This window comes from Talpa occidentalis, unplaced genomic scaffold (assembly GCF_014898055.3).
Source record: "Talpa occidentalis isolate TD23 unplaced genomic scaffold, MPIMG_talOcc4v2.1 talOcc4.17, whole genome shotgun sequence".
Classification (NCBI taxonomy): Eukaryota; Metazoa; Chordata; class Mammalia; order Eulipotyphla; family Talpidae; genus Talpa; species Talpa occidentalis.
In genome coordinates, this window is record NW_023601754.1 from 45,181,125 (window position 1) to 45,204,668 (window position 23,544).

The 23,544-nt window shown below is 56.8% G+C and overlaps 1 protein-coding gene across 1 annotated transcript; it reads left to right on the plus strand.

The window, feature by feature from the left end:
* The first annotated feature begins 2,481 nt into the window (after positions 1 to 2,481).
* NPAS1 (neuronal PAS domain protein 1) lies at positions 2,482 to 23,517 on the plus strand. The gene is made up of 12 exons (XM_037516847.2): positions 2,482 to 2,640; positions 3,708 to 3,874; positions 4,284 to 4,519; positions 11,857 to 11,930; positions 12,206 to 12,295; positions 14,818 to 14,986; positions 16,217 to 16,332; positions 16,589 to 16,746; positions 17,241 to 17,347; positions 17,747 to 17,894; positions 22,484 to 22,578; positions 23,059 to 23,517. The coding sequence occupies exons 2-12, from the start codon at positions 3,750 to 3,752 to the stop codon at positions 23,508 to 23,510; spliced, it is 1,770 nt and encodes a 589-aa protein (XP_037372744.1). The 5' UTR covers positions 2,482 to 2,640; positions 3,708 to 3,749; the 3' UTR covers positions 23,511 to 23,517.
* The last annotated feature ends 27 nt before the right edge of the window (positions 23,518 to 23,544 follow it).

Sequence of the window (23,544 nt, forward strand, 5' to 3'; positions counted from 1 at the left end):
GCAAACTGACTGAAACACACTGCGGAGGGGAGCAGTGGGGAGTCAGGAGAGGTCTGCTGCACCATGTGGTAACTCCCTGGCCAGCCGGGGATCAAACTCGTGCTGCAGAGGCTGCAGAGAGCTTCACAGTGCTGTGCTTAACCCCTTGTGTCACCAGGGGGGCCCTAATCTTTTTTATTTATGCATACAAGTACTGGGGTGTAGGCCAGAGGCATGGGAGGGGTGTGTGTGTGAGAGGATTCACCAGAGACAGAGTGGGGAGCAGAACAGGCAGATCAACTGAAATACACTGCTGAGGGGATCAACAGGGAGACAGGAGAGGTCTGCTGCGCCATGTGGGTCAGCTCCCTGGCCAGGGATCCATCCCATGCTGAAGTGGAAGTAGCTGCCAATAGCTTGAGACTTTAACAACTGCGCCACCAGGGAGGCCCCCGTTCTCATCTTTAAATGTTTTAACTCAGTGGCTCTCAACCTTTTTGCCCTCAGAATTTCTTTACTTTCTTAGGGAAGAACACAGTATTTTTGCCTTAAGCCATCTCAGAAATTAACACCAAGGAGTTTTCAAGATAACCCACATTTTAACATAACAATAATAAATCCTTGATAGGTTCACCCAAATAACATACTTTATGAAAACTAGATTTAACAATGCTAAAATCTTTAGTAAGAAGTATCTTTTACATTTTTGCCAATCTTTGCCAAACCCAGCACAGTAGAAAACAGCTGGAATCTCCCTGCCATGTCTGCACTCACTCTGTTGCTATGTCCCACATCAGGCAGCTGCAGGAAGACTCCATCAGGCCAGCAAGCAATGGGGGGGGGGGGGGCGGGGGCGGTGCGGGGGCGGGGAGGCAGAGGGAAAAGTCAGTATGAGAATCTGATCTGACAGCTTCTCCCCATACAAGGCACTCTCAGGAACCCCTCTCGTGTCCACTTTGAGAAGAGCTAAAATCAATGCTCACAACCACGCTATAAGGTGTGTGCTAGAATGAAATGAGCCTCATTTCACAAGGGAGAAAACTAAGGCTCAGAGAGGTGAAGTTACTGGCCCAGAATCACACAGTAAGTGGCAGTGCTGGGGTTTGAACCCCAACAGTGATGCTCTTCACCTCCAAAACCCTCGTGCCTGGGCCTGGGTAATCATGAATACATTGCATAGTAGGAGGTTCGCTCTGGGGGCCTGGCCACCTTCACGGGAGATAGGCGCCAGGGACGAGCCTGAAACCCTCCACTGACATCCTAACAAATCTCTTCCAATACAAACAGGGAAATTTTATTGACTGAGAGCCCATGATTACTGGCTCTCTCCTCTCTCTGTAACTGCCCTGGCAGCTGGAAGGGGTTTAGTCTAGAGCCCAGCTGAGAAGCTTTCAGGGAGGAAAGGATTATCAGGCTGCAGCCACAGCCCAGCTCCTGGGTGCTCACTGGTTGTCACCAGTAGGTCGTGCTGCACCAGCTGGGGCACTTGTGTTGAGGTGTGTGTCTTGCATTTTCCATCTGTCCAACCTGAGGCCGGTGCTTGATCTGCCAACCCCTGCCTGCCTCTGCTAAGACTTTCCCCCATTTTCATTTGTGCTTGGGGTTTGCCAGGAGTGCTTAAGCTCCTGGAGATGGCCCCCCAATACCAGGTTGCCAGCAAGCATCCTGGGACCCTGGGGATGGGCAGTGGGGAGGAGCCTGAGGGGGAGAGAGTAGGATCCTCCATCAAAGTGGGCGAAAGTCCAGCTGGAGCTCCGGGGTCCCTGTTCTCCATGGGAGACTGCAATTCCTGAATTCCACTTATGGTCTAATGGGGGAATTTGGATACCAGGGTTCCCGTCTTGGTGCCTGGGTCGCGTTTGGGGCGGACTGTGGAGGATGGAGGTTAAGCCCCCAGAATCCTGCTCTCTTAAAATCCTTGGATTCCTGGGTCTTGGTCTCAGAAGAGGTGGTCTGCAGCCGAATCTTTATAAGACCTTAGAAGTCGGGGGTCAGGGGAGGAGAGCGGGAACTTTGGGTGCCTGGGAGGGGCGTGGTACTGACACCCTGGAGTTCGCTCCTGAAACGGGAGGGTCTCCAACAAGTGGATGCATGTTCCTGAAGGGGAAACGGACGTCTGGGCCTCCACCCGAACGCGCCTCGGGTGCAGGGTGCCCACCTCGGCTCAAGAGTGCTGGGGCTCCGGGTTCTCTCGGGGGAGCTGGGGCGCTGGTGCCTCCTGGTAGGGTTTGCAGATAGTGCCGGGACTACGTGTTCCTCCTGGGAATGCGGGACGCTCTGATTCCGGAGCTTCTCCTTCTGGCCAGAGGGGGAAGGACCCCTGACGCTGCCGTGGGGTGAGGAGCCTCGGGCACCCACTGACTCGCTTGGGGCAGCCCCTAGCGCTGTAAGGGCGCGAGGCGCGGGAGGGGACTGGACCGAGGGGCGGAGACCGGGAGGGCGGGGCCTCGGGAGACCCCGCCCCCGCTCGGCGCGCCGTCCGCGCCTCCCCAAGTCTGCGAGGCCGAGGTGGGCGCCAAGAGCAGAGCGCCACAGCCCGCGCGCCCAGCCGAGCCGGGCCCGCCCGGGGTCTATGGGGACGCCCCTCCGCGCCGCCCGGCCGGCCACACGCCGCGCCCGGAGTCAGCCTCGCAGCCAGGTAACGAGGCTGGGGTCCTGAGGGTAGGGGACGCCAGGAGGCTGTCACGAGGGCACCGGTAACTCCCGGGTCTTGCAGGAGCAGGAGGCTGCAACTCCAGCGTCCTGGGGGCCGGGGTGTCGCAACGCCTGTGCACCGAGGAAAGGGTACACGAACGTTTGGGTCCTCGCGAAATAGGGGGCCGGAGGGCCCGGACACCAAGGTCTCGGGCATGTGGAACACCTGGTTGAGGAAGCTTGAGGGTGGCCTGAAAAGGGGGGGGGGCGGGGAGAAGAAGGGAGAAGACGGACGTCCAGCCCTGGAGGAGTGAAGACCACCTCGCTGAACATGGTCCTGGTTCTGCGGGGTCTGGAGACCAGGACACGGGGCCCCTGAATGTCGGGACCACCCCGGGCGCGTCCTCGGGCTGGGGCTCCGGGCGCTGACTCGGGGGCTGGGGCCCCGGCCGGGTCTTCAAGGAGGAAGTTGTGGCGGCGGTGGTCTGGCGGTCTGGACACGTGGCACCAGCCCGACGGGGTGGGAGGTGGTCCCTGGGCAGATCACGGGGTGAGATCCCTGCCCTCTGCCCCCCTCCTCCTCAGCCCGGTCCAGAAAATAAGCGCCCCGCGGATGCGGGAGACCCGACTCTTGGGATGGACTCGAGGGGGGCGAATATCGGGGCGGAGGGCTCCGGGGGCTGCAGCCCGGAGATCCAGGGCGCAGCCGGGCGCCTGCCCCCCGCCCGACTTGGGCATGCTTGGCACGCAGCGCGCGGGCCGGCCGGATCCGTATGCGCGCCGCGTGAGCCTATTGGTATGCGGGAGCCGGCCCGGCGCGGGCGTGAGACGGGCGCTGGCGGGCGGCGCGGGGGAGGCGCGGCGGGGCACGTCCTCCCCGAGAGCCTCGCCAGAGGCCCCGCATGGTCAGCGGGGCGGGCCCCGGGCCCCCCGCCTCCGGGGAGGGGAAGCGGGGGCACCATCGCACCCCGGCTCCTGCCTGTGACTCAGAGCTCTGCACCGACCTCAGTTTCCCCAGAAGGTCGCCCGGGGGAGCCCCCGGCCCTGAGCGCTGCCACCGGCTCCTTCTGGCTGCAGGCGACGCGAGTCTCGAGGACCGCCCGCGGCTCGGAGCCCGCCTGAGGAGGCTCGCGGACATGGCGGCCCCCTACCCCGGCTGCGGCGGCGCAGGCCAGGTCAAAGGCGGGGGAGGCCGTGGCGGCGGCAGCGTCGCGTGGGACTTTCTGCCCGGGCTCGCGGTCAAGGCCCCGCCGGGACCCTGGTGAGCAGAGCCCGCCCCGCGGCCGCGGCCCCGCCCCGGGGAGGGGTCTGGGCGAACGGGCTCCCCTCGTGCACCGCCCCCCGGGGCTGGAATTTCCTACCCGGAGTTGCTCGAGCGTGTTCTGCCGCCCGCTCCCGCGCTCTGCCCCAGCCCCTTCCTCAGAATTCATGCCACCGTGCTTCATCTCTCCCCTCTTGCTCCTCCTTCCTCCCAGAATTTACACCCAAGGTTCTGTCCCCACCGCCGAGATGTAGAATTCACACTCGGGTCCTGCCCACACCGCCTGCGAGTTGAATCCACTTCCAAGGTCCCGTCCCGTTCCCAAGGCCCCAGGAGGTGGGGCTCGTGCCCAGGACCCCGCCCGGGGCTCTCAGGGCCCGCTGACGCCCCCTCCGCGCCGCCCGCCCAGCCTGCAGGCGCAGCGCAAGGAGAAATCCCGGAACGCGGCGCGCTCGCGGCGCGGCAAGGAGAACCTGGAGTTCTTCGAGCTGGCGAAGCTGCTCCCCCTGCCCGGAGCCATCTCGAGCCAGCTGGACAAGGCGTCCATCGTGCGCCTCAGCGTCACCTACCTCCGCCTGCGCCGCTTCGCGGCGCTCGGGGCGCCCCCCTGGGGGCTGCGGACCTCGGGACCCCCAGCCGGACTCGGTGAGTGCGCATGCGCGGGGGGGGCGGTGCCCTCGCGCTGGGGGCAGGGCCCGCCCGCGCCCACTTTCTTGACCCAAAGCGAGCACGGGGTGCGTAGTGAGCCAGGCGTCTTGTGTCCCCACCAGACGGCTGCTACTCTCCGGGCCTCCGTTTATTTATCTGTAAAATGGGTGCGCGAGGGCCTCCCCGGTGGCGCAGCGGGTTGAGTGCAGCGCTGTGAAGCTCTCCGCAGCCTCTGCACGCGGGTTCGATTCCCGGCCGGCCAGGGAGAAACCCACATGGTGCATAGACCGCTCCTGCCTCACCCGCTGCTCCCCTCAGCAGTGTCTTCGGTCAGTCTTCCTGTTCTGCTCCCCACTCTCTCTGGTGAATTCTCTCACCCTCCCGCGCCTCAGACCCGTACCTCAGTTCTTGTATAAGTAAATAAATCGTTAAAAAAATATTAAAATGGGTGCACGAGGTAGCGCACCACCAGCTCGTGAATTCTGGCCTAATCAAGAACCTGGCAACTTGGGGAGGTCAGACCACTGGTAAATACTGTTGTTTATATTAGAGGAAATGAATCGTTATTATCACGCATGAGCCCTGCAGTTCCCTGAGCGGCCTGCCTGGGCCTCCTGTCCACTAATGGACAAGGGAAACACACAGAAAAGGTACAAAGTAGGGGACAGGGACAAAGAGAGACACAGGGCCCTTGACTCAGTCCCCCACAGTCAGGAGCAGAGGGCTCTAGACATTCAAGCTGGGGGTGGACCCCCTCCCCAATCCTGCAGAGAAGGACTTTGGGGCATGGATTCTGTGACCTGGAGGGTCCCCAGCACTTGGCTCCTGCAGGGCTAAGGGCTCAGAATGGGCATCTAGCCCCAGCGCTGTCCCACCCCAGCTGTGTGCCACAAGACCAACCCCTTCCCCGCCCCCCGCCTCAGTTTCCTTCTCTGTCAAGTGGACTTGCTAAGAGCTCTGAGCTCCGGGGCTGATGGGGCTTTGGACGTTGTGACCCTGGGTACGTCGCCTCCCCTCTCTGCCTCATTTGCGAAATGGGAATCATGATTAAACCCCACAACCTCCAGAGCTGAGAGGATCAACCTGGTCATGTGTGTAATGAGCGCAGGGAGTCTGGCGGGGAGTAAGAATCAACAGGCAGCCACTGGTGCATGCTGGGGGCAGTTTACTGAGCTGCCACTGTCCGCTGTTCTGACCCCTGGGGATCCCTCGGGAAATAAGCTAGAGCCCCTGCTCTAGACAGGCTAACATCCTGTGGTCAAGGCGCCGCGGAGAAGGACAGTCTAGAATATGCACAAATACAGAACACGTGAAACAGATACCCAAGTAGCTACTTTGATTATCATTCAGACTTTATTACCGATAGATCCATGGAAGTGTTGTGCGATTGTTATCACTTCTGCTTTATGTGTTACCGCCTTCCTCTTATGACTAGGAGACAGCGGATGGCATTAATCTGAGGTCACAGGGCAGACAGGGCACCCTAGGCTACCCAACCCTCAAGAAGGGAAGTCCTTAGGGTGGGGCTGGAGGGGCTCCAATTCCCCTCCTGCCCTGGTCCCAGGGGAGGAGGGGGGGGGGAGAGAAAATAGCATTGATTAAACTCGCAATAAATCACCATTTAAATTTAAATAATCCTGCTTCCCAGGCGGTAATTAGGCGAATTGACTGGCGCCGAGAGAATGCGGCATTAGTGCCGCTGATTACTGTCATTACCTCGAACAACATGTGTGCCGGCAGGGGATAAACATCTTGTCTATTGTCCCCGAACCCAGGGGAGAAAATAGGGGGGTGCTGAGAGAGACCCGCCAGTGTCCAATCCCCCACCCCCACTCCACTCCCACCTCCACTGCCTTAATGGTGATTTGGGGGGGAGCTCTACTCTCTGCCTATGGGTGCAACCATGGGGAAGGGGGAGTACAATGTGGGGCAAAGCACACTTTGTGGGGTCCCTCCTGTATCCCCACAAGTGGGAAATTGGAGGCATCTCCAGCTGTTCAGGATCTCCTAGGAGAGGCTTTCATAGTGCACATGGGGAAACTAAGGTAGGGTCTTTGCGGCAGCAGAGAGCAAAGCATTGCCTTCCAGTCTGAAGGGCAGGGACCCAGGTCCTCTTGGGTAACAGTACTCACATGTTGTGCATCTGATACTGTGGACAAACTAACTGGCTCAATCCTCTCAAACCTTTGGTGCAGGCAATGTTCCCACTCCCATTTTAGAGGAATGGAAAACTGAGACCCAGAGCGGTGGCTGTGGGCCAGGGTCACCCAGCCAGGCAGGGGCTCAGCTGGGGTTCAGACCCAGCAAGGCTGGTTCTAGATCCCACCTTCTCAACTGCCATACTTGATCTGTTAGTAGGTCTTCAGGGTGGGGTCCTGCCTGGCAGGTCTCTGCCTCTCTCTGGGCTTCAGTCTCCCACCTGTAAGATGGGACCACAGTGGTCGAGGTCAAGCCTGGGGCTCTGAGTCTGGAAAAGACAGCCTTGATTTTATGTCAGCATCTGTCATTCATTCAGCAAGTGCCCACCGAGCACCTTCCCTGAGTAGGCCACTGGTGTAGGTGCGGGGGTCACAGCAGGGAACAGGACACAGTACCTGCCCTACAAAGTCTGCCTGGCAGGTCCCCCTTCCCACCTTCCTGATCACATCACTATACCTGTTGCTTCCTCAAGGACATGCACACCCACACACCCGCACACCCCACATTGCTGTTCTTCATAGACACGTGTTCTCACCTCAGGGCCTTTGCATTTGCTGTCCCCACCACCAGGAACTTCCTTCAGAATGTCAGTTCTTCCCTAAGCCTCCCCTGACTATGCTTATTAAAAATGACAACACACCCCAACCCCAGCTCTCCCTGCCTGCCTTACCAGCCTTCTGTCTTTCCACAGTGCTGATGGCATTCCAAGGTTAATGTCTGTTTTCTTGCATTTATTGTGTATGTCTTCTCCATAGCACTTTGTTCCCTGGACATAGAATGGTGGCTGGTCAAGGGAAAGATTCACTGAATATTTCTTGGGTGACCTTGGAAGGGAGGGAGCAAGCTACGAGGGAAGCTGGGAAAACAGTGCAAGTGCAAAGGGCCTTGGGCAGGTGGGAAACAGCTTCCCATCTGCTGACCCAGTGAGACCAGGAGCTCTAGGAGAGGAGTATGTAAGGTGGGGAGTGGTCAGCAGGAGCAGGTCCTGCTGGGCCTCAGGGGCCAAGGTGAGGACTCCAGATGTTACCCTGAGCCAGTCAGGAGCCACAGAGGTAGCGGAATGAAGCAGAGAGCCCAGGGAGGTGAGTGTAGGGCAGGAGGTGGGCAGCTAGACCAGGGTGGAGGCTGTAGAGTGAGAGGTGGTTAGAGTGGGGTGATGCAGTGAGGGGACAGCTGTGGGGTGTACTAGAAATGAACATGGGCATTAGAGAAAGAGAGAGGTCAAAGCCAATGGCAAGCAACGACCCGGAAGCGTAGAGGTGCCCCTGGGTTGTCCGGAGAAATATAGTCTTGTGTCACTTCATCACGTGTGCCGCTGCCACGTGTCCCAACAGGCTGCGCCATCCAGCCCTGGTGTGTGTATGTGGGGGGCTGTTCACTAGGCTTGGGTGTCACCTTTTTTTGCACAGCGATGAGGTGCCCTGACCACACATTTCTTTTTCTTTTTTTTTAAGATTTATTTATTTATGCATGTAAGAACTGGGTGTAGGCCAGAGGGAGGTGAGAGGACTCACCAGAGACAGAGTGGGGAACAGAACAGGCAGGCTGACTGAAATACACTGCTGAGGGGAGCAGCGGGGGAGGCAGGAGAGGTCTGTTGGCCCATGTGGGTTTCTCCCTGGTGGGCAAGGGATCGAAGTCGTGCTGCTGTGGCTGACAGGAACTTGATAGCACTGTCTTTAACACCTGCACCACCAGGGAGGCCCCCTAACTACACATGTCTCAGGATGTGACCCTGCCGTTCATTGCGGTGCCACTGCAGGGCCGGTCCTGGTAATGAGTCCCTATGCCTGACTGTGACACATCTGCTCCATTTCACGTGCTCAAAGTCCTGCTCCATGGCTGAACCCATTTCACAGCTGGAAAAGTACAAAGTTCCAGCAGAGGCGCTGCACCCCAACCCTCATGTCTGTTCCCAGGGAGCAAGGCACTTTGATGGGGGGGTGCAGTGTGGTGGGTTGTCTCTCCCAAAGACCAGACCCAGCCCTTCATCCTCATTACCGCTGTCCGCAAATCCCTTGGGACAGCTAAGACTTGGAGATCGAAGGTGGAGGGGGGACCCCTAGAACCTGGGAGAGGTCTGGGTACTGTCCTCTGCCCCTTGCCCCCTCCTCTCTTTCCCTGGCCCTGCACCCCCATGATTAGGACTGGAGCAGTTTTTCTTCCCCTGTAGACAGGGTGTAAGAAACTCAGCAAATGTTTGTTGAGTGAGTGTGTGATGGCGGGGGTTTGGATGAGAGGAGGGGACAGACCTGGGAGTCTTCAAGAGCCACCTGCTGAATTGCGGGAAGGGCAAAGGAGTTGAGGCATTTCGAGGGAGAGGAGGGACGTGAGGGGAGGAGTTAGGGAGCTGGAGCATTCAGGGAGGGAAAAGCTGGGGGCTGTAAGACATTCAGTCAGTGATGGGGACAGACCCCGGCAAGTCCGGTCCCTTGGGATGGAGGTGGGGGGAGCAGCAAGTGGCTGAGCCCTCCCCCTACACACACCCCTATCCCGATGGGCCCATTAACACTGTTAATTGCAGCGGTTCAGTCTGACCTGGGCTGATCCTGTGAGAGGGAAAATGAAGGAATTAGCAAAAATGACAGGGGAAAATTGCGACAATTAGCAGGCCGCATTGTTCCCGCCTGTCACCCGGCTGCGTCTCGGGGGAGGGGTCCCCATCAATTCCCCCCGCCCCCCGCGTTATTGTTCCTTGAGCTCAGGCGGGGGTGGGAAAGAGTGTGAACAGCCGGGAGGATAGGGGGGGGAGTTTGCTCACGGGGGAGGCGGGGCCTAGACACGCGGGGGGCGGGGCTCCGGGGTGGCGTCCGGATTGGGCGAGAAGGGGCGGGTTTCGCCACCGGGTGTTCGATGCTCGGGAAATAACAATAGTAATCACACTGTTAATGCCGATCGGGCTGTGTGTTTCCCGGCACCTGAGGCGCGCCAGGCCCTTTCTGTTCAGCCAACTGAAAGCCCGACCAGCCCAGAGCTCAGCGCTTTTAGCAAGTCCACTTGACAGAGAAGGAAACTGAGGCACAGAGAGGGGAAGGGGCTGGTCCCCGGCCACGCAGCCGGGGAGGGACAGCCCTGGGGCTTGACGCGGGTCCTGAGCCCTCAGCCCTGCAGGAGCCAGGTGCTCCGGGACGCTCCAGGTCACAGAATCCATGCCCCAAAGCCCTTCTCTGCAGGATGGGGGGGACCTCAGTAGCGAAAGGTCCACCCCCAGCTTGAATGTCTAGAGCCCTCTGCTCCCGCCCGTGGGGGCTGGACGGGGCTCCCACGTGTCTTTGCCCCTTTTTGATTTGCCGCTGCCTTTCCCCGTTGCTCTCTCCCTCCGTCCACGTTTCCACCACCTTAGTCTCACTTTGCCCCTATCCCTGTCTCGGTTTCTCTGTGTCTATATGAATATCTCTCTTAAAAAATTTTTTTTGAAGTAAAATTTACATAATGAAATTCATTTTATTTTTTAAAGATTTATTTTTATTTATTTATGCAAACAAGAACTGGGGTACAGGCCAGAGGTGTGGGGACTGAGAGGATTCCCCAGAGACAGAGCGGGGAGCAGAACAGGCGGATGGACTGAAACACACTGCTGAGGGGAGCGGTCGGGAGACAGGAGAGGTCTGCCGCGCCATGTGGGTAGCTCCCTGACTGGGGACCCAACTCATGCTGCAGTGGCTGCGGACAGCTTCATAGTGCTGAGACACCCCCAGGGACACCCTGAAATTCATCTTAGAGTCTACAACTGGGCGACATTTGTTCCATTCCCAGTGTTGTACAATCATCCGTTCTATCTAGTTCCAGAACATTTTCATCACCCCCCCAAAAAAAAGCCCATAACAAGGAGCAGTCACCCCCATTCCTCCTCCCCAGGCCCTGGCAACTACCAATCTGCCTTTTGTCTCTATGGATTTGCCTGTTCGAGACGTTTCCTATAAATGGGCACATACTTCTTGTGGCTTCTTGTGTCTGCTGCTTAGCATAGTATCTGCAAGGTTCATCCATGTGGTAGCTCGTGTTGGTGCTTCAAACTTGTCGCGTAGTCTACTTGGTGACACCGTGGGCAGACCACATTCTGTTCCTATTCCTCAGCTTAGGGGCATTGGGGTTTTGCATTACTTGCTTATTAGGGAAACTGCTGCTGTGAATGTTCACATATAATCATTTGTTCGAGCATCTGTTCCTTGGGGCATGTGACTGGCGGTGGAGTTCCTGGATCATATAAGTCCGTGTTTAACTGGTGGGGGGGAATCTGAATCACCAAACCGTGCTGCACGGTCACTGCACCATTGCCTATTCCCGCCAGCAACATGTGAAGATGCCAATTTCTCCACATCTTCGCCAACCCTTCCTTCCGCTTTTTTTTCCCCAATCCTAATGGGTGCAAAATAGTCTCTTATTGTGGTTTTGATTTGCATTTTGCTAATGACTAATGATGTTGTGCATCTTTTCATGTATTTATCGCCCATTTGTAGCTTTTCTTTGGAGAAATGTCTGCACAAATCCTTTGCCCCCTTTGAAATCGGGTTGTTTGTCCTTTGGTGGATGAGCTGTCACGTCTTTCTTCCTTCCTGTTTCTGTTCATCTGTTTGTCTCTCTGTGTCTTTGTCTTTCTGTCAACATCTGCTTCTCTCTGGCTCTGTCCATCTGTCTGTCTCTCCCCTTCAGTCCCCTGTCTGCCCCCTTCTCATCCCATCTAAGTGGAATCAGACCTTACTCCATTCCTCACACCACATGTTGAGGTCCTCACAGCACTGGCCACACATGTCAGTTCTCCATGTTGTTTCTCTGCCCTGACCTGAGTGCTTCATGGGGACGGGACCAGACTGTACAGGTCACGTCTGTGTCCTTAGCACCTGTCAGCACAGTTGATACTTAGGGTGCATTTGTTCAATGAGTGAATGACTGAATCCCTCTTCTGTATCCCCTGGTTTCTCTGTCTCTGTGTGTCTCAGTCCCTCTGTCTGTCCCACCCAGCTGTTCTCTCCACACTTGTCCACACCCCATAAAGTGCAGGACCCACAATGCCCCAAGACAGCTATAAGCCTGGGAGGAACATAGGACAAGTCTGTCTCCCCGGAGGGCTGCCCATAGGGCCAGGGGTCAGCCAGACCAGCAGGCCCTGGCCTTACCCCTCCCTCTGCCCCCAGCCCCTGGTCGCCGGGGCGCAGTGGCGCTGGTCTCAGAAGTCTTCGAACAGCACCTGGGAGGACACATCTTGCAGGTGAGGCCCTTTTCCTGGCTGCTGCTCCTTGCTGCCACCTGCTGCCCCCTCCAGAGAACAGCAGACGGGTTCCTCTCCAGCAACCAGCCCGTGGGGAGCGTCAGGACCTGGAGGCCAACAGCTCTGACTCCCCCTCCTACCTGCTCCTTCTAAGGGCCACCAAAGCCCCCGACCCCAAAATAATCCATCACTGCAAGTTTCAGAACCTCTTACTACTTGCAAGCTGGAGAGACCAATACCAAGCCCCTCTCCCCCTCCATCTCTCCCCACTGTAGTCCTTGGATGGCTTCGTGTTTGCCTTGAACCAGGAAGGGAAATTCCTCTACATCTCAGAGACGGTCTCCATCTACCTGGGTCTCTCACAGGTAAGGAGGCCACAGCAGGGTGTCTGGACTGACTCGGCTGCCATCTCCCCTGCTGGCCTACACATGCCCTTTCTCTCTCCTGGCCTCAATAGCCCAGCGAAGGGGTGGTGAAAAGACTGGACCTCTGGTTCCCAAAATGTGTTCCTTGGACCCCCACATGGCACCCTACATGGCTCATTCTCACAGGCAGAGGAGGGTAACTAAAGTAACAGGTCAATTTGAAAAAAACAAAATTAGCAGAAAGATCCGTTTGCCACTGATTGGTTGCCAGATGCATCTTTTTTTTTTTTATAATTTTTTTTAAGTTTTTTTTTAAAGAGGCATGTATTTTTATTTATTTATGATTTATTTATTTGTTTGTTTGTTTGTTTGTTTTGTTTATACATGCACTGGGTACAGTCAGAAGCGCGGGAGGGTGAGAGAATTCACCAGAGCCAGAGCGGGGAGCAGAGCAGGCAGAAGGACCGGAGGTGCACTGCTGAGGGGAGCAGCGGGCGGCAGGAGAGGTCTGCGCGCCATGTGGGACCCTCCTCCGGTGGCCGGGGAGCAGCCGGGGATCGAACCGGAGCCGCAGAGGTCGCGGGCAGCTTCACAACCCAGCGCTCAACCGCTGCGCCACCGGGGAGGCCCTGCCAGATGCATCTTATTTACCAAATGTATTTATTCTCAGCAATTTTAAAGATTTGCAGCGACATGTTTTGGGAGATCTTTGGATTTTGCCAGCTTTGGGAGATTTTCTGTGCATTCTAGGGGACTGGCTGGCATTTTTGTCTTTATTTCAGCCTGCTGGGCCCCAGTTCCTGAAGCTGGACACCCATAGGTAAAAGGAAGGCAGGGTGAAGTCACAATAACCCCAGTACCTGGTGACTACTTGTGGCATCTGAGGCTCTGCCAATCTATTCAATCCATATTGCTATCAACTTTGAGCATTTTCACAATGATTTTTAACAATGGCAAACTTGGAAAATATGGTGTGTTGGTATTTGGACTTATGAACAGTTTTTGTGTTTTTTTTTTTTAAAGATTTATTTATTTATACATGCACTGGGTACAGTCAGAAGCACGGGAGGGTGAAAGAATTCACCAGAGCCAGAGTGGGGAACAGAACAGGCAGAGGACTGAAGTACACTGCTGAGGGGAGCAGCGGGCACGGCAGGAGAGGTCTGTGCGCCATGTGGGACCCTCGCCAGTGGCCGGGGATCGAACCGGTGCTGCAGATGCTGTGGGCAGCTTCACAGCCCAGCGCTCAACCGCTGCGCCACCAGGGGAGGCCCAGTTTTTTTGTTTTTTGTTTTTTTTTTTGCTGCTCCATGTGGATCACCTCCCTGGCCAGCCAGGGATCAAACTTGTGCTGTGGTGGCTGGCGGTAGCTTGATAGCGCTGTCTTTAACCCCTGCGATACCAGGGAGGCCTCATTTTGTGAGCAGCTTTTGAGGGAGATTCTCTGCAGGGAAAAAGCTTGAAATAAGGAGAATAGGGACAAGAGGAAGCGAGGGAGGAAGGATGCTGGAAAAACTTGCAGCTGGTGTGCACGAGGCCTTGGAGAGGGAGGGACTTCATGGGGATGAGGGACTAAGGGAAGCCTGTGATCCCAAGTAAAGTGGGAGCCATGGGAGGTTGATGAGAGGAGGAGGGACGTGGTCAGAGAGGCTTGTGGAAGGCATGAGTGGGGACTGAAAGCAAGAAGACAGAGCATGCTAGGGCAGGACACAGTGGGGAGGAGATGGAGGACCTGGACCAGGGGAAGCTTGGAGAGAGGGACTCGAGCAAGAGAGTTGAATTGAAGAGGAGAATTGAATGTAAAAGTCTGATTAAACGGTAACTCTTTAAAGACTTTGAAAACCACTCCACGCCTTGTGTCTTGAGTCCTATTCCTTCTGGGACAGACTGTGATTCGTTTTGGGGCACAGTTTGCTGCATGGGGGTGGGCGTGAGTAAGGAGCAGCTGGATAAACCCAGGCTAAGACCCTGCACAGCTCCTTATGGAACAGGCAAGGGGAGGAAATCCTCAAAAATCGCTGGGTTTGTACGGGGGAGGGCGGCAATGGGTAGAGTCTAAGTCTGTACCCTCCTTTATTATTTTTTTAAAGATTTATTTATTCATGCATACAAGAGCTGGGGTACCAGCCAGAGATGCAGGGGAGTGAGAGGATCCACTAGAGACAGAGCGGGGAACAGAACAGGCAGACTGACTGAAATACACTGCTGAGGGGAGCAGCAGGCGAGACAGGAGAGGTCTGCTGCACCATGGTTGTTGTTCCCTGGCTGGCCAGGGGGTCGAACCCGTGCTGCAGAGGCTGCGGACTGCTTCACAGTGCGGTGCTTAACCCCTTGCGCCACCAGGGAGGCCCTGTACTCGTCTTTAAAAAGGTTGAAAAACTCTTTTCTTCCTAACAAAAGCACAAGACCGGCACGAACCCCATCTGAAACGAGGGGAGTGAGCCCGAGGCCGAGCGGGAGGGCGGGCGGGGGACTGCGCGCGCACCTCACCCGCCCCCTGCATTCCCCTCCGCGGCCGGCAGGTGGAGCTGACGGGCAGCAGCGTCTTCGACTACATCCATCCCGGGGACCACTCCGAGGTGCTGGAGCAACTGGGGTTGCGCGCCCCCATGCCCGGTCCCCCCACCCCGCCCTCCGTACCCTCCTCTTCCTCTTCTTCCTCCTCCTCGCTGGCGGATACCCCTGAGATCGGTAATTCCGAGGGCCCCCGAAGAGTGAGACCTGAGTTAGCTCCGGGGACCCTCATCTTAGTAGTGTGCAAAGCTCGGTTTTTTTTTAAATGAACCCGAGTCTAAACTGAGGCTGCGAGACTGGGCTCCCCAAGATTTCCTAAGCGCCCTAAGATTGCCTGTCCCCCAAGATTTGAGTTTTAGAAAGACCCCTCTGACTGCTGAGCAGAGATGTCTGGGTGTGACAGATGCAAACGGGCTTCCTGGGCATTTGCTTGTGCTGCGCCTTTAAGTATATAGTTTCCGAATCCTAAGCACAGCCCCGCAGAGCACAGACTGCGAACTATCTCCATTTTCCAGAGGAAGATAATGAGGCACAGCCCAGAGAAGTTAAGTTAATGGCCCTGGCCACACAGCTGTAAGCAGTTGCCTTGGAGTCCAGGCTTGCCTGGCAGCAGGATCTGTGCCTCTAACCTTCTTTCCAATGGAAAATTCCACTCCATGTTGGAGAGAGAGGGTGCTGGAGGGCACCCTCAACGTGCCTTTTCTCTCCGAGATGTCTGGGGACTCGGAGGTTAGCTTTCCTATAAATAGGATTTGCTTATATGGGGCTTGCTAAACACCAGACGCATCTGTCAGGAGTGTGATGTGCTGGCACCTCAGTCAGGGCACTGGGTCCCCTGAGAGTGAGTGTGAGGTTTAGAGAATAATGGTATCATGAATGTTACTTGTATACCCTGAGCCCTGTGCTGGGCAGGGCTGGGGACACAGTAGTGACAACAGTTCCACCTTCCCAGCCCTTAGTGCAGTGGGGGGAAAGTCCCGGGGCACAGTGGCCACCAGAGTGGGCAGGGCTGGGATGGAGGCACTTGATCCTGCCTAGGGGTCAGGGAAGGAGGGCTTCCTGGAAGAGGAGGCATCTGCCCTGAGACCTGCAGAATGGAGCTAGTGGTGCTGTCAGCGGGAGGCAATCCATGCCCAAGTTTTAGGCCATGATCAGGAGCTGGGCTCTCTCCGAGGGCGTAGGGAGCCACAGCAGGTGCCGAGCCTGCAGTCAGATCTGCGCTTCAGTAAGACCCAGCTGGCCACTGCCTGGAGGAGAGGTTAGTGTAGACCTCAGTGAACATTAGAACTGTTGGGTGTGACCGAGTAGCCCATTCTGGGCCCATTCTGGCTGGATATGCAGGGGGCAGGGGTGGCCTGTGTGTTTCCCCGACAGGACCCCTGAACCTTCCTTCACTCTCCACCCCAGAGGCTAGCCCCACAGAAGCGCCCCCCTCCTCCCGCGGCCAGGAGCGCTCCTTCTTCGTCCGCATGAAGTCCACCCTCACCAAGAGGGGGCTGCACGTCAAAGCCTCAGGGTACAAGGTGGGTGGGTGCGAGCTCTCTGGCCCCAGTGTCCAACTCCCTGTTCCCTGGCTACTGCACGGGAGAGTGCCTGCATTGCTGTAGGGGTGTCCCCTGCTGAGGGTGACTGAGGGAGCCCTGCCTGGGAACTGGGGTCCACACTGCACCCCACCTGTGGGTGGTAGCTGGAGCCAGGATCAATCAGAAGGAGGGGGTTAGGGTCCTCCCACCCTATTGGGGCCCTTGCGCCACCTCCAGCCACACCCACCACCTGCAGGTCATCCACGTGACTGGTCGCCTGCGGGCCCGTGCGCTGGGCCTGGTGGCCCTTGGCCACACGCTGCCTCCGGCCCCACTGGCTGAGCTGCCCCTCCACGGCCACATGATCGTCTTTCGTCTCAGCCTGAGTCTCACCATCCTTGCTTGTGAGAGCAGGTACCGGGGTTGGGGGCCGAGGCGGGCAGGCGGTGGAGGGGTAAGGGTGACTAGAAGGAGGAGCAAGGACCAGAGGCCAGCATCGGGGCGGGCCTGCTGGGCCAGGGCCTGGAGACCCCGAGGAGCTCTGCTAGATTTGGAAACCTCAGCCCTCCATTCGGGGCTCCCTCCTGCAGAGCTCTGCCCTCCTGGGTCCCATTTCTTTCTAGATCTCTCTGGTCCTCATCTCTCATCCATGCCTTCTGCACCATGCAGTGGGGGCAAATTAGCTATTGAAAAGCTCCCTCTGAGGGCCTCCAGAGCTGGCCGGCGCAGGATGGGGAGTGCCATCTGCCCGACGCCCAAAGCCACCCATTTTACAGATGGGAAAATGGAGGCCCAGAACATTCCAGGGCTTGAACCTTAGGAGATTCTGAAGCCAACCCTGCCTCTTCTCCCCTACTCCGTGGCCTTGGACCCCTTCTCTTTCTCCCTCTATTGCCCCATGTCCTCAGAGTAAGCGACCACATGGACCTGGGGCCCTCGGAGCTGGTGGGCCGCAGCTGCTACCAGTTTGTCCACGGACAGGATGCAGCCAGGATTCGCCAAAGCCACCTGGACCGTGAGAGCCCCAGACCTGAGTACCCCCGGGGCCTGCTCCCCAAAGTCCTTCCTCAGGGCTGACCATGGTCCCTCCTGCTGCTGCTAACCCCCAGGGCTCCACTCCGCACAGGAAAAGCAGCAAGGACACCTGAGCAATGACTCAGATGTGGGAGGGGGGTGCTGGGCCTATGTGGCCCACCTTAACAGCCCAGGGCCCTCAGTGCCAGGTGACTTCTCGGCCCTTCTGATTCTGGCTCTGTCTCCCTGTCTGTGCCTTTGCCCTTCCCTGTCCTCCGCCCGCCCCCTGCTCATCCTCTGTCACCGCATCTCTCTGTCCCCATCTACCTCTATCCCTGTCCTGTCTCTCTGATGGTCTCGACCCATCCCCACCTCCTCTGGGTGCCTGGGCTGGGCCCAGTGCTGGACAAGGGTCAGGTGGTGACCGGTTACTACCGCTGGCTGCAGCGCGCTGGAGGCTTTGTGTGGCTTCAGTCCGTGGCCACCGTGGCTGTGAGCGGGAAGAGCCCTGGGGAGCGTCACGTGCTCTGGGTCAGCTACGTGCTCAGGTGAGGGCTGTACCCACCCTTCCCATGGGGGGGAGGGGCTTGGTACCCCTTCCAGGAGATTCAGAATTTTTTTTTAAGATTTAATTTATGCATTCAAGAGCCGGGATACAGGCCAGAGATGTGGGGGGTGAGAGGATTCACCAGAGACAGAGTGGGGAACAGAACAGGAGGATTGACTGAGGTACACTGCTGAGGGGAAAGCGGGCCAGTCAGGAGAGGTCTGCTGCGTCATGTGGGTAGCTCCCTGGCCAGGGATCGAACTCCTGCTGTAGTGGCTGCGAATAGCTTCATGGGTTGCATCTTAACCCCTTGTGCTACCAGGGAGACCCAGATTCAGGATTCTTATCAGTCTTGGGGCAGGAGCTTTTCGGGGAAAGTTCTAGAAGTGAAAACAGAACCCCACTGGGGGGCAAGACCTTGGTGGCAGGAGCCACCTCAGCAGTGGAGCAATTCTGGTTTCCCACCCTGCTGCTCCACTGTACACCCCCATTGTTACACTCGGTCCCACTGAGGCTGGTTCTGACTGTGGTTCCTCAGAGCCCTCCAACTCATGAGCCTGCCCTGTGGTCAGGGCAGGGTGGGTCTGTGCAGGTGCCAAATTCCTTTTTATATTTGGTGCCTGGATCATGGAATGGACCAATCAGGTGCAAGCTATGAGCTGATTGGTGCTAAATGGCCCAATCAGCCATAACATTGAAAATGGTCCAATCAGGTTTGAAGGTGGGGGACCCTGAAAGAGGGTAAAAGGCAGGGCAAGCTGGTGCTGGGGGACGCTGTTCCTGACTTGTAAAGAAAGAGGGGTGGGTGGAGTGCTGTTCCTGGCCTCGAAAGAAGCATCCAGCAACCAAGTGGTTTTGGGAAAGGCTAGGGAAGCAGCTGGGGTCATCTCCATTTGGAGGCTACAGAACACCCAGACTCGAGGAAGCTGTCCTTTTCGTAGGCCCTAGTTGTAATAGCGGAAATAGGCAAATATTAGAGCAGGATCAAAAGTGCCTGTTAGTAGGTTAGGACAGGGGATCCCAAAACTGAGAAGTTTTGGTAAGATCCTGGAAGTTCAAAGGGCCAATGAAGATCCTTCAGAGCTCTCCCGCCTGTGACTATGCAGGCGTTTCTTTTCACAAATCCTCTCCCTTTGCAAACAGGAGCTGCAGCTCTCCTGCCCACCTGTGACTGTGCAGGTGCCTTTTTCTCCTTTTCCTAATAAACCTGTCCTTTTAAAATGTAAAAAAAAAAAATCCTTCTGAATATTTAGAAAGAACTATGCAGGCAGGTAGCACTCCGTCTGCCCACCTGTGACTATGCAGGTGCTTCTTCTCACCAACTCTCTCCCTCTGCGGGACAGAAGCCATTGCCTGCCCGTGACCCACACCTGCCGGGGCTTCTCTTCACTGACCTCCTTAAGCAGAGGCCGCTCTCCTCAAGGCCGCCCGCCTGCAACCACATGGGCCTCTCTTAGCAAACCTGTCCTTTTCGGGGCAGCTCTTCCTGCCGGCTTGTGTCTATGCAAGTGTCCTTTATTCTTCTGTCCCTTTCCCTAATAAACCTGCCCTTTAAATATATATATAAAAAAAAACAACTATGCAGGCTTATAGCAGATATCTAGGTGTGAATTCTGATGCTCCAGAAAATGCTACAATGGTTAACGTGGCATTCATTCCACCGAATACTCAGATACAAGAACGAAATTGACTAAATTGATGGTGCTATGGAAACAATTCCTTCGCAGTTGGCCGACTGAGCCTTTAGGGTATATAACAGAAGAGAGGAAAGAAGACCTAGGCCTGGGCTGGTCTTTGGAGAAAGGGGAGATGGGACTGGGCTGAGAAGAAAGAGGGGCGGGACAGAAAGAGGACCGCTAAGGAATGAACAGTGTGCTTTCTGCAGAGACGAAGGCCGTGGAAAAGCAGGAGTCCTAGGTTAGGAACAAGAAGAGGGGGGAAGGTCTGAAGGTGGAAAGGAAGGAAAAGCGGCTCCTGAAAGCACAGAGTGGGGATCCGTGTAAACATCGAGAGACCGAAAATAGGCAAAGGAGAAATGAAGGACCTACGAGGGAAGAGAAAAGGCAAATGGTTGATCAGAAGGGTGGTTCCTTTGAAGAATGGAGGGCCCCGGGGTTCCACCGCAAGAACCGTCATGGTAGCAGCCCGAGGGGGTGGTTTGATAGACTTCTTAGTTGGTACTGAGCAACCGATTCAGTTTTTTTAAGATTGATTTATGCATACAAGAGCTGGGGGACAGGCCAGAGGTGCCGGAAGTGAAAGGATCCACCAGAGTCAGAGTGGGGAACAAAACAGGCAGACTCACTGCGATACACTGCTGAGAGGAGCAGCAGGGAGACAGGAGAGGTCTGCTGCACCCTGTGGGTTGCTCCCTGGCTGGCCGGGGATCGAACTTGTGCGCAATGGTGCTGCAATGGCTGCGATAGCTAGCGCCACCAGGGAGCCCCTGATTCAGTTCTAAATTTGAAGTTAGCACGACTCAGTAAGAAAGCTGAACCTGACCCAGGGGAGGCGGGGAGGCCACGAAAAGCCCTCCTGTAGCCATGAAAGTGCCAGTTTGGTGGCAAAAACGTAGTATAGTTTCCTTCACACAGAAAAAATGTCCAATTCCACTCCTTAGTCGTAATCTCCTTAGTAAATTGAAGGCACAGATTGTTCCCCCCCCCCCCAGGAACAGAGGGTGCACTTACGGACACCCCAGAACATGCCTTCCTTTATCAAACGCTACTCAGGCTGCTCCACCAAGTGGTGAAGGGGGCCTCCTGAGATCTGTAGCAGGGGAAAGGAGTGGTTTGAGCCGATGGGACTCCGTAAAAACTGTAAAGAACTGAATTGTAAAGCCTGAATTGGTGGAAGGGAGCAAGACTCCAAGGAAAACAGGTTTTGAGGGGAATTCAACTGGGCTTACAACACTCCTACATTCGGGTAAATAAACCCCACACAAGTGAGTCTCATTTGTGAAAGATCTGAGGGCAATTAATGACAATGTAGAAGAAATAAGTTCAGCTGTGCCAGACCTTGACCCCCATGTCGGCTGGCATGTCTGGGGGATGGATTGCTTCTCTATATTGGACTTGAAGGAGGCTTTTTTTCTGCTCAGAAACTGTTTGCTTCAGAGTGGCAGGACCTAGTTTCTAAATGAACGTCGCAACAGTGCTGGCCTTGCTTCTGCAAGGATTTCAGAATTCTCCAACTACTTGGGGGGAGATACTATCCAAGGGTCTTCAAAGCTCCAGCTGAAACAGGGCATCCCTTGCCATATGTGGGCAGCCTACCGACTGCCAGGCTGTCTGGAGCACATCAGCTTGGTTTTGAAGCACCTGGCAGAATGTAGCTAAAAGGCGTCACCACAGAAGCCCCCTCTGTGGGAGGGAAAAGTAGCGAGTCTGGGGTCTGAAATTGAGAAGGGCAAAGGAGCTTCAGCACTGAGAGGAAACAGGTGGCTTCTGCTCGAGGTTCCCAGCAGTCAGACACAGCTGCGTGGATTTTTGAAAGGCTGCGTTTTATAGAATTTTTGATTCTTGGAAGGCTGTGTTTCGTTGGATCCCCAACTTGGCACATACAGCTAAATCTCTTTTTGAAACCCTCAGAGGCCCAGACTCTGAACAAAGGTGATGGACTCCCGAATGCCAGCGGGCCTTTGAGGAAATCAAGATTAAGTTGGCTGAAGCACCAGCACTGGGCTGCCAGGCCTTTCAGCTTTATGAGTGACAAGGAGCTGGACTAGGGGTGCTGCTCCAATTACTGGGACCAGAAATGCCACCCACTGCATCTGTCCAAACCCTTAGACCACACTAAGGGGCGGCCTCCTGTCTGCGGCTGTGGCTGCACGAAGCAAAAAAGCTTCCTGTGGGTCAGCCCATTACTGTGGATGCACCACCCAAGTTTTGACATTTTGAACAGAAGGGTGGATTTGGCTGATCACTAGGCGCCCCACTACTCCCAATGTAAAGGGTTTGAAAATGTGTAGGGGAGCAGGGGGGACAGGGAGAGCAGAGCCCCGCGTTGGGGTAACTGGCTGTGTGACAACATTCAGGGTGTCAGGGCAGGTTCCGTGCGGCCAGGTTGAGGGTCTGGACTTGATTCTGGGGCACTAGGGAGTCGTGGCAGGCTTTACAGCTGGAGAGGGCTGCAGTCAGATCAGCTTTTTGGAAAGACGACTCTGGCTGCCGTGAAATAGAAAGACTAAGAGACAAGACAGGGCTGGGTGACCAGGAGGAGGCTGGGGCGGGTCCCAGGTCAGGCTGGGTGGGGGAGGGGAGGCCATCTGGTTTTGCTGGGTGGGCCTGAATCTGGGCCCCTGAATGCTGGGGGCGGCAGTTTGGAAGATGCTACAGTCAGATGAGCTTGAGAGGTCCTGGAGACTCAGGTCCCACCTCAGAGACAGGGCCAAGCTAGGCTCGAAGCCATTTTGGAGTTCACGGATCCGGGGATACGCCCTCAGTGCCTCAGGGTGGGGATACTGGGTGAGCTTGCTTACAGAGGGGGAGGGAAGGCCTGCATCATGAGATTTTGAAGGCTACACTTCCCACTGGGGGGTAGGGGGGAATCCACCCTCTGGCTCCCAACCCCATCCGTCTCGCCCCCCAGCCAAGCCGAGGGTGGCCAAACACCTCTGGACGCCTTCCAGCTTCCAGCGAGTGTGACCTGCGAGGATGTGTCCAGCCCAGAGCCAGAGCCCACAGGTGAGCCCCGATCAGCCCTTCCCTGCAACCAGGGGAGGCTGAGGGCCCCTGGGCCGGTCTGCCCAGTCCTGAGGTCACCAGCCATGCGGGGCAACTTACGCGCCAGTGGAAACATCAGTTCTGCAGTTGCATACACCAAGGTCCCGTGGGGCCGTGGCCAGTGGCTCCTGCACGGGAAACTTCTCGTCATCAAGGAAAGTGCTAATGGGCAGCTGGGTCTGAGCTGTGGCTTCTCAGTCCACTCTACTGACAATCAGGGCCAGGCCGGGCCTTGCATGGTGGGCCGTCACAGCCACTGGGGGGTGTTGAGCAGCATCCCCAACCTGTACCCACTAGAAGCCGGGCTCCCCGCTTGTGACAACCACGGAGTCTCCATGTCCCCAGGGAGAACCACCCCAGCTGGCGCCGTGGGTCCCGCCCCTGAGCCCAGCCCCATCCCACAGACAGGGGCCTGAGGGCAGGCGGGTCTTTCTCTTCCAGAGCTAGAGCCTCCAGTGGAAGGGGAGCAGGCTGCGCCCCCAGACAAGGACGAGGCCCAGGGCAAATGCATCAAAACAGAACCCAGGCCAGGAGACACTAAGAACGCGGAGGACAGTGAGGACGAGGAGCCCGCGCGCCCCCCACGCCCGGAGTTCACTTCCGTCATCCGGGCGGGCGCCCTGAAGCAGGACCTGGTGCGGCCATGGGGCCTGGCGCCTCCAGGGGACCCCCCACATTCCCTCCTCCACGCGGGCTTCCTGCCCCCCGTTGTGCGGGGCCTGTGCACCCCCGGCGCCATCCGGTACGGCCCCGCGGAGCTGGGGCTCATGTACCCCCACTTGCAGAGGCTGGGCCCGGGCCCCACGCTGCCTGAGGCTTTCTACCCCACCCTGGGTCTGCCATACCCGGGCCCCACCGGCAGCAGGGCGCAGCGAAAGGGGGACTTCCGCTGAGCCGGGACAGCGCCCCCAGAGCCGGGCCTGGAGG